The 10,804-nt window shown below is 34.9% G+C and overlaps 1 protein-coding gene across 1 annotated transcript; it reads right to left on the bottom strand.

The window, feature by feature from the left end:
• Positions 1-3,402: 3,402 nt before the first annotated feature.
• LOC109051659 (synuclein-like) lies at positions 3,403-10,336 on the bottom strand. Its single transcript, XM_042736837.1, has 5 exons — positions 10,056-10,336; positions 5,721-5,762; positions 5,460-5,587; positions 4,567-4,632; positions 3,403-3,939 (listed from the first exon to the last, which is right to left on the bottom strand). The coding sequence occupies exons 1-4, from the start codon at positions 10,174-10,176 to the stop codon at positions 4,576-4,578; spliced, it is 348 nt and encodes a 115-aa protein (XP_042592771.1). The 5' UTR covers positions 10,177-10,336; the 3' UTR covers positions 3,403-3,939; positions 4,567-4,575.
• Positions 10,337-10,804: the final 468 nt, after the last annotated feature.

The raw sequence follows: 10,804 nt of genomic DNA, 5'->3' as shown, positions 1-10,804 counted from the left end.
TGTGCAGTGTGTCAGCTGATTTACTGGGTTATTTGTATTTGTACTTTGAAATGTTTTAAAATATTCACCAAAAAAAAAGTAAAGAAAAAACAATGTGATTTAAAAAAGAAAAAGCAATAAGATTATAGTCAATGTTCGTGTACTGTTGATGGATAAAACAAGGCCCTTTTCATTCAGTAATAAAAACATATTTTTTATTTAGCTTTATTCACTCAACATATATTCAATCACAGTTTTGAAAACAAAAGCATGCTAAATAAACTTATTTAAATATCTAATACGAATGTAATTTTTACTATTTTTTATTTTTTAGTAGTTGTACATAATATATTAAAGAGACATCTGTTTAAAACTATTTACATTGGTAACAAATGAATATCTTGTAATATTGTTTTAGTCCATGACACTTGGTGCTGATGTAAGAGAGGTCTCCAGCTGAAGAACTCGGCTGAAGAGGTTTTTTCCTAGTTGTCAGAACATCATTTCTCACAGAACTCATTAGCAAGGTCATCCAGTGCATCGTTGAAACCTAATCAAACACAAAATATGAATGAATTATTATTATATTGTGCATGGTGGATTGACGTTATTGCTAGACCCATCAGGTTTTGACTTTGTGTGTGTGCATGTATTTGTTTATTACTCACTGCTGTCTGCACCAGTGTTGTCTGCTGCATTGCTGCCTCCAGCACCAAAGGCTTCTCCGCCGCTGTTGTCCCCTGGTGCTTCTGCTTTGAGCAGGCCACCAAATAGTCCTGACTTTTCCTTTGGTTTCTTGTCCTTCTCCCCGCTACTTGGGAAAAGACCTCCCATGCCACCGGTCTTATCAGGTTCCTGTTTCTTTCCAGTAAGTGTTTCCTTCACTTTTCTTTTAGCTGCAGAAGCTAGGAAAATTTGAACAGCAACATTATAGAAAGGTAACACATGGCAGTCTACGTTCACATGCTACATGTCCTCTTTCCCATCAGATTTGACTCAAAATTATGTTTCTTAGATGTCTAAAAATAAAAAAAGAATCTTGGATTGCTTTACAGGCACTGAAGGCCCATTCTAACGCCATTCCTTAAAAGGAGTGGCATGACTACTGGACTGACTGCATTTTTTTTTTTTTTTTTAATCATCAGATTCATAGAGAACAAACAGCAGCAGGACTAAAACAAGTACAAGCTAAAAAGCAATTTGAAAGGGATTGAAACAACTTGTCCAGTCCAGATTTTGTGGAATAATTGATCTTGGTAAATGTTAATAATTTAATTCAGTTAAAGAGTCATGGTATCATTACATTTATTATGTTAACTATTACATATTTAGTTAGAAGTTTCTATAAAAATAAAAAAATACATTATAAGTTGTTTTCTTCTGGCTTTTTAGTATATCCTATATTTTTAGGTAAAAAACATAAGCTGGAAAAAATATCTCATCTATATTTTTATGCCCAACTTAAAAATAGCTTATAAGTTTGATTATAATTGATTTATTATAATACTTAATAACTGGCTGGCTAAACAAGGACAGAGTGTCTCAGCATAAAAGTACAAAAATCTTGCACACAATTGCTTTAAAGTTTCTTTAAAGCTTCTCACGCATTAGAGACTCACCTGCTTTGTCCACAGCCTGGTCGACAAATGACTCTGCTGCTTTATTACCCAAAAATCCTGAAAGGAAAGACATGTTTGTAGAGTCCTCGGCTGTTGATGTTTGCAAGAGTGTGTGTATGTGTCAGTGTTTTGAGACCCAGGGTTCATGCGGTTTTATTAGGCTGGTGCTCAATCAAAGCACGTCAGGGATGTGTGTGCCTATTGGCTTCTTCAGCTTGGGTGGAGTAGAAAGATGACAACAGAGAGAACAGCAGGCTTGCTAGACTGGTTTACCTGGGTGCCTGTATCATCAGTCAGGCTTTTAGCATAACTCATCATTTGTTAAATAAAAGCATATAGTTATTTTATTTTATTTTATTTTATTGTTTAGGTTAAGTTGAGATAGTTTCAGGGTATACAGCATTAATAGTCCTTTTGATTATTGTAGTAATTTTTATTCATGTCCTATTTTATTTGTTGTTGTTTTTCATTTAGGGGAAGGTGAGATAGTTTAGGGGTATACAGGATTGATAGTCCTTTTGATTCTTGTCATAATTATGATTATTTTATTTTATTGTTTTGTTTTGTTCAGGGGATGTCAAGAGTTTCAAGGATATGCAGGGTTTTGATCCTTGTCCTAATTTTATGAACATTTCTAACATTTTATTTTATTGTATTTTTTTAATGTATTTATTTTATATATTTATTTATTTATTTTATTATTTTTATATATTTATCATTTAGGGGAAGCTGAGATATGGGGTGTATATAGTCTTTTGGTTTTGTTTTGTTTTGTTTTGTTTTGTTTTGTTTTGTTTTGTTTTGTTTTGTTTTGTTTTGGGGAAGTTGAGGGTTTCAGGGATATGCAGGGTTTTGATTCTTGTTCTAAATTTGTTATGGACATTTCTAACATCTGTTGCATTGTTTATGTTCTGGTGTAAATGACTTTCCCCTGAGCAATGATGGGCTGGTACACTTCTCTGCCTCCTCCCATTGCTGGAATGTGGAAAAAGCTGAATGACTGTCATTTCAAACACAAATATCACAGAGCGTGAAAACTTCATAAACGTTGACATTCTGCCAGAGCCATAGTGCTTTTCGGTGGTATTGTAATGGGCAATGCGGATTTCAGTTCTTTGTTGATGAGATGCATATTTAATTGGATGTGCTGGTGTGCTGGGAACAGGGAGGGGAAGAGCAAGAGCGATGTTCTGATCTTAAGGGTGTGTGTCTTGATGCTTTCAGTGTTCTTAAATTAGTTTTCATAGTTTCACTGAATATTTTAAGGGAGTGCTCGCCCTGCCTCTTTCGTATAGGATGTACACTGACGTAAACACAATTTAGTACACAAATACTTTCCAATGTTACTTACTTGCTACTTTATACTTCAAATATTGTGCAAATGAACCTTGTTAGCTTTCTTAGCAATATTCTGTTCTAAAAATAAGGATAAAAAAATGAGAGCAGATTTATTTTTCACAAAACTGAATTTATTACAGATGGTATATTTAAAAAAAAAAAAAATGCTGTTTTTAGACTTCATGGGGAACAATGAGTCAAGTACACGAATAGGATCACTTAAAGTGTATTTGTGAGACAGCATGCATAGCTTCCACAAACAAATCATGTAACCAAGCAACTGCTCTGACATCATTCACAGATTTTGTGAGTTGTTTATAATGGTTGCTATAGCAAACTACATATACTGTAAGAGCATTACTAAAACCCCATCACTCTATAACCACACTTTAAGATAATACTGAAAGTAATTTACCCGGGCATGTTCATGCTTTACAGACATCAGTTGCCCTCTTTTTTTTGGGGGGGATTTGCCTATTTGTGATTCTCTTTTTCTGCTCCTTGTTTCAAAAACTGTCTCAGATACACTGACTGTGTGTTTGGACTGGAATGTTTTAAAACGTTATCAATCATAAAGCTGACCTCATTGCGTTAGGTGGAGGAAAACTGGTTTTAGGGCAGGTAAGAATGACAGACAATGTCTATATAAAAAGTCCAAATCACAAGCACATGCATGTAATATGTGCACAAATGTGATGACACGCACTGCACAGTATATGTGAATATTGCATAGCTAAATAATTTTATTACATAAGCTTTGTTTTGTGAATAGGATAGGTTTATGTGAAGAAAAGTGGTAAATTTAAGTAAGAAGAGTTTGTTTGTGAGAACAAAGCAAGAGAGAAAGGTGGGTGTCTTTGTTTTTTGTGTTAAACTGGATATTATTAAGCGTCCATCAGAGGTTTAGTATGATAATATTCAGACATGGCCCGCAGCAACTAATGAACTCGCTCTTCTTAAGCAAGAAGCAGAGCATCACGGGGGTGTTCAGTGCGACATCACCCTGAAACGAAACAGAAGGATGTTATGTTGTTTCAGTGCACATACTGTACAGATGATTCTTCAGAATTTGTAAAATATAATTTTTTTTTAAACAACTGGCAAACTTGCTACACATGAAATACTGAGGTATGTTTTTTACAAACCCGTTTGTGCGCTGTTTTGAAGCAGATGTGGCGTGTTGACATAAAACCTGTCTGGTAAGACTGTAAACTACATGAACTACTGAATGTCACAGGACACTGAGATCTCACTGTCAAATGACTGCCCTGAGTAATTCAGTCAAAGATAATTAAATAATTACTGAGTTTTCCTCAGTGTTTAAAGAAAGTCGACAATAAATGATTTGATTTAAAAAGCTGTGCATTTTCAGTACTAATCACATGTACTGAGTCAGACATCTCTTACTAGTACTAAATCTGCATAAATTTACCCGAGAAGAAAAATTGTGAACTACTTTCAGAAAATATAGGCCTACTATGACTTAAATTTTGTTACCCGACGTCTAGTGACTAATACATTCCTTGAAAACAAGTGTCATTTTACACTACTTAGCGATTTTATTATGTTTCAAAGTTATTTTTAAAGGTTTTGCTATTTTGCTGTAAATCCTTTCTCAAGAAAAGCTCACATCTTCTCTCTACTGTCCAGCGTCTGTAGGCTGCTCTACAGCTCCCTCCTGCTTCGGCATCTCCCCCTGGAGGCACAAACACATCAACACATCTCAGAAATGGACAGTTCTTTATCACTTTTTGTCATGTTTTCACCTCCTCAGGTATTTACACAACCGAGAAAAAAAAAAAGGAATAAAAAAAACACTACTGTAATTTTTAAATGATGAAATAAATATGTTTTGTTGTTATTGCTCTCTGGAAGATTCCAGACTCATGTTCATGAGTTATTTTGTTGCTGCACATCGACTGATAATGGTCGCATGGTTATGGCTTGTTTTGAGAATTTAAATGAATAAAAACAATTTTGGAACTCGAATGAAAGGAACTAGGATGCGTTTTAAAAATGCAGAGCAGTATTTAGAAAGCAGAAATGAGTTATTTATGAAGAACATCACTCTTTCACTCTTGCTGAGCAGTGAGTCAAGTGCAGAGAAGACATTTTAACTGCAGGGCTTAGCTGTTTCTAAACTAAGTGTATGAAAATATGGAAATAGATCTTGATAATTTGACGTAGGCTATTCAAATGTAGAGATTTTAGTCTGTAATGGCTTTGGGGTAAATGTGATCATTCAGCATGCTTTTATTGCATGCATGAATTTATTGAGTTTCTAAAAGCACCTCAGTGTACTCCAACTCATCCTGTCCATGATTGGTTTAGAAAGAAAAGCATGGGCATCATATAAAATAGACCAGCTTTATGACTGAGCAGTGTATTAAGCAATTTCTGGTTGTACTGAATTATATGACCAAATAATAATACCTAAAGGCACTAATGCAACTGATTCATTGTTTTGAATTGTACAAATACTTTTTAAAAACATAACTGACCTCATGCAATTTGAATACTTACCGGTTTGACAAGGCCAGTGGATGCAACCATACTCTCCAGCCCCTCCACTGCCTTTTCTGACACCTGATTGGCTCCAGACACAGTGGTTTCGCTCACAAGATTGGCCTGCTCAGTCGTTTTCTGGGCAACTAGGACAGATGAAAATGTGTCCTTATATTTTGATTTGAGACTTTCCGTAGATTAGTGTATTTGTGAAAATGGCATATTGAGTGTTGTTTAGTTAAGACCTGTTTCTATTCATTTTTTTTTTTTTTTTTTTACCTGTGTTTACACTTGTCACAACACCTTCCTTTGTCTTTGTGCCTGTCAGAAAAATAAAAATAAAAGTTTATTGTTAAGTGATGTAGCTCAAATAATAATTCACCTAAAAAAGGAAAAAATTCTGTCAACGTTTATTACCCTAATGTCATTCCAAACCTGTATCACTTTTACCGTGGAACACAAAAGAAGACATTTTTTTTTCCCATACAGTGAAAGGCTTTGGGGTCCAAAACAATATGTACAACAAATACTGGTATTTCTTCAAAACTATTTTATTTTGTGTTCTACAGAAGAAAGCAATTTATATAGATTTGGAACAAATTATGGTAATAATGGAAGAATCTTAGGTGAACTGTCCCTTTAAGACCTCAGACATACGTTCCTGTGAACAAATGCTTTTTCCACAAACTTGTATTTCATTTTATCTTATTTTTAGACCAATGTCTGATCCTTGATTGATGCTTTCAGTGCTGGCTCCTGTTCTGTTCTGGGATCCATACACTTAGTCTCCTCTGGCAGTGCAGCTAAAGGTCCAGCTTTCTCCAGTACCCAGGAGACTCTATAAAATCATGGCAAGTAAAAATGCTTCTGATCCTCAGTCAGTGTGCTGGCTGTTGATTGGCATCACTAAGTGCTATTAAGCATTACAGGTCGAGAAACATCCTTTCTACTGAGACGCTTCCTGCATGTTAACAGTGGAAAAACCCACTTCGGCCTCTGAAAGGCCCTGGCATCTCTAGTTCTGAATATGCGTTGCACGAATGGCCCGTAGAACAAGTGTAAGCTCTGTTTCTTTCCCAGAACCTTTGAGCCCACAGCAATGTGTCTGTGAAAGTCGCTCCTCCTTCCCAACATGCGCACGCACAGCACAACAAATACACCCCTCAAGAGAGACATGACATTGTCCTTGTTGTTCTGGACAAAGAGCTGGTTTAACTATCAAGACACAAATCAATTCCACAGCACATAGCCTCTGCTTGCAACAACGAAACACAAGCCTGAAATCTTATATTATTAATGTTATAATCAATAAAGACTAAGAATATTGCCGCCACCTGACCACTGCTGCAATATGATGTCACTTCCACAGCATCTCGGATTACGTGACGAAGCATAAAACGTCTCTGCTGCTGCAGTTTGCTGCTATGATTAAGAGGAGGAGACTGCGATATACCAAATATAGTTGAGCAAAGATTATAGAGGAAGATATTATTTCTTAATTGTGTAATGCAATTAAGACAACAAAGCACTTTTTCAGATAATAATGCTATTGTATAATGCTGATAATGCTAGCAGGATCTATATTTAAAAGTTGTACTCATAAAGGGCACAAATTAATCTCTTGTATTATCATTTGTATCCTATACATTAGTCTGAATGACATCAACTCTCTCTCTAGTCCAATCCCAGAGCTTTAATTTCTGATCCATATGAGACATAATGGAATTAATTCTTCAAAATAATTAAGCTGGACTGTGCTCACAGTTATATAATGTAACAGAAATGAAAGTGACAGGTTTATGTGAGCTCAGCCTGGTCTACAGTAGAGATCCAAACGTAAACTAGTAAAAATTCTTATTGATTTTATTTTTTTTACTTGTATCTATTATAATTTTAGTTATATTTTTGTTTCTTATGCATTGTCATAACCATTTGAGTGAAAATGAACATGTACAGTGTTTCACTTTTTTCAGAGTTTGGCTTGTCACTCTTTTGCTATATTGACAGCAGCACAAGCATCATGAGCTTCAGATGTTTGTGTCAAACCTGATGATTATGTTCTCCAGCATGATTTGAGATGATGCAAAGAGCATCTTAAACTTCAGTGGAAGCTCATCTGACTGTCTGTACAAAGAGCCACATGATTAATGGCACAAATCTACTTAAAGCAGTGCAGAATCTCAAGTATTTTTTATTCATTCAACATTATAATGTTAGCTAAAACTAAAACAATAAAAAAAGTCATTACTTACAATTACATTGCATTTATATTTAGTCATTTAGCAGACGCGTTTATCCAAAGCTACTTAACAATGAGGACAATGGAAGCAATCAAAATCAACAAGAACAATGATATGCAAGTACATGTAGCAAGTTTTTATTATTATTATTATTATATAATAATAATAAATAAAAAGAAACCAGATAGAATAGAAAAAGAATAGAGCTAACTAGTGTTAGAGGCCTTTTTTTGCTTTTGTATAATATAATAAATAAAAAGAAAAAAATAGATAGAATATAAAGATTAGAAAAGCTAGTGTTAGTTTTTTAAAGAAAACAAACAGTAAATGAATAGTGCAAGTCTAAAAGGGACACTTTTTTTTAAAGAATAGAATTAGAATAGAGAGTGCTACAGTTAGAGGGTTACATAAAGATGGAAGAGAATTACTTATTACTTTAAATAAAATAAACATGAACTGAAATTATAAAATATTTGAATAATAAATAAAATATCTAAATACAATTTGATAACTAAATAACTAAAAACTGTATACTATTATCAAAAAAACTGCAATATTATGTCAATAATCCTAAGGCAACACTGCCACTAAATAAAACTCGATGAAACTAAATAGACAAAATCTAAAAGCTATATATAAAATCTAAAAACCATACAGTAACTATATAAATAATCAAATATAAATGATACTAAAATAACACTGCCAATAAATAAGATAATTAAAGATAGGTTTGAGAATTATTGCAGGCATATAAAGGATCTGTACTCTATATAACAGATGTCTACGTGTGTATACAGTAGTTGAGTCTCTAGGGTGGCAAGAGAGGTGTGTATGTGTTGGCAATTTGTCACAGTTCAGTGGACAGTGACCTCGCTTTTCTTTGAGCGGCTTGAGACATCTCTGATTGAAGTAGATCGTCTGTGTGGTGCAGAGGAAAGCTTTTACCTCCAGCTGCAACACACACACACACACACTCCATCCTGGCTCATAAACACTTCCTTCTCCTCCTCTCCAACATAATTCAAAGCTCCTTGTAATAGCAAGCACATTGTTCTTTCCCTTCTCTGATGTGTAGGACAGGATATGCTCTTAAAAAACCGAAAGCATACAGTGACAGGCTCCTGTGTACACACTGAGAGCCATTGCAATCATCAAAGATTGTGTACTGACCCGAGCAGACCCTGGTCTCTGTGGACCGGGATGTGAAGTGGACCGGAAGGGAAAGGGATTATAGTACAGTGTGCTCCTGTCGGCATAGTAGCACAACTAGAAAGATACACATAATACTTGTGCCTAAAGTTATCCACAAGATGCAGTGGTTAATGGTAACACCTTACTGTACTGTAAAATGTTACCTATATAGCATGCTAGTATTATTAGCCCTACAACATGACAGTTACTTACAATGTAAAAACAATATGATGTTCAGCATATTTAAGCATGCTTATGTAATCAGACTGCAATATCATCATCATCAAGAGACAGTATGTTAACTGCTGTATCATATAGTTAAATAAATTATTTTTTACACGTAATATAAATGAAGTTCAGTTAGGCTCTTCTCTTCATAATGTATCTGCCACTCACAGCTCATCGATTGATTGCATCCTAAAGTTAGGAAAACACAAAGTGCTTTCTTTCTTCTTCTTGTCCTGTCTTTCTTTATCTCTGTCTATCTCCCTCCTCATTCCCCACCCATTCCTGACAGTAGAAAAGTGTAGAAAGCTATTGCTCAGGAGTAAACAACCATGATACTAGTAACCATGTTAAGTTAGCAGCTGCAAATATAGGCAATTTATGATCTAATAAGAAACTACAGGCAGGTGAATAGTGCTGGTTTGCCTGTTGTTCACTTGTAATAATGGGCTCATGCCCCATATTTATCTTAATTGCCCTGGTTTTCATTTTCAGGACTCTTATAGTGGCTAATAATTCAGTTGTTTAAAACTGAAAGTGATTTTTTGTTTTTTACATCATAAATTGTAAGCAAAAATGTACTACTTAGATTATGGTGATGATGATAAAATTTACAGTAAGTATCATTAAAAAAGGAAACTCAAATTCCTGACATGTTTCTTTCTTGAATTTATTAGGTTAAGATCTGTATGAATGTAATTGATTAAAATATTTTTTTTATTAGATTATAAAATATTATAGATTTAAATTACGTGAGTAAAATTGCCTTTAAATATGCTTTTGTAATTTTACAATTGGTTTGTAAACTTGTAATTGGAATTGTTTTTAAATATGAAAATGGCACACCATGTCATTTTAAATAGCTTTATATATCCACTACACTTTACTGAACTGTACTATTTTTAGATACAAAAACGCACTTTAATTCTCTCACTTTTCTTCCCTCATTTGTACATACCTACATACATGACCCCCTCTTTGGTTTTGGCAGCTGCCTCCTCCACCCCGGCCTTGGTTTTCTCGGCGGCGGCCACCACTCCCTCCTTAGCCATGGAGAATCCCTTCTTCAGTGCATCCATACTGGACCTCAGAGCTGTATGTCCTTTAACTGGAAGTGGCTCTCGTCTTATAACCAGTGGATGGAGCTGTGTGTGCTCTGACTGCCAGTGTGGTAAGTGTGTTTGCCAGAGTGTGTGTGCAGCTCCTTTGAGAGTGGGATGGGCACTCAGTGCTCAGACAGATTGGGACACCCTTAACAAGAGGAGTAGTCAAGCGGATGGGGAGAAGAAGGCACGGAGAGCGAGAGAGAGAGAGAGAGAGAGAGAGAGAGAGAGAGAGAGAGAGAGATAGAGATGGGGGTATAATAACAAGTGGGTGAGAGGAATGACGAGAAATGGATTCCACATGAAGAAAGCTTTTTCAGTTTGGCCTGTTTTCTCCAGCCACCCTTAATAAATGAGATTCACATACTGGAAGATTAAATTGTTAATGCTCAAATCCAGCATCAGCGCACAGCTTCATAAAACTATTAAACAATCTCTTCCCTTAATCCTGCCATAGACACTAGCCAAAACAATTATTATAAAATTAAAAAAACATAAAAAAAAAAAAAAAAAATATATAAAAATATTTAAAAATATCTTATATTTTTATTTATGTATTAATATTTTGAATTAGCTTTTATTTTTTGGTTTTCAGTTTTAATTT

This window comes from Cyprinus carpio, chromosome B13 (genome assembly GCF_018340385.1).
Source record: "Cyprinus carpio isolate SPL01 chromosome B13, ASM1834038v1, whole genome shotgun sequence".
In the NCBI taxonomy this organism is placed as follows: Eukaryota; Metazoa; Chordata; class Actinopteri; order Cypriniformes; family Cyprinidae; genus Cyprinus; species Cyprinus carpio.
The sequence above is the reverse complement of the archived record's forward strand: the minus strand, read 5'-3'. Positions and strand labels throughout refer to the sequence as shown.

Coding starts and splice junctions, on each gene's coding strand:
- LOC109051659 (XM_042736837.1), bottom strand. CDS start 10,176: ATGGATGCACTGAAGAAGGGATTCTCCATGGCTAAGGAGGGAGTGGTG. Junction 5,588..5,720: donor TGTGACAAGTGTAAACACAG/GTAAAAAAAAAA, acceptor CATCTGTCCTAG/TTGCCCAGAAAACGACTGAG. Junction 4,633..5,459: donor CCACTGGCCTTGTCAAACCG/GTAAGTATTCAA, acceptor TTGTGCCTCCAG/GGGGAGATGCCGAAGCAGGA.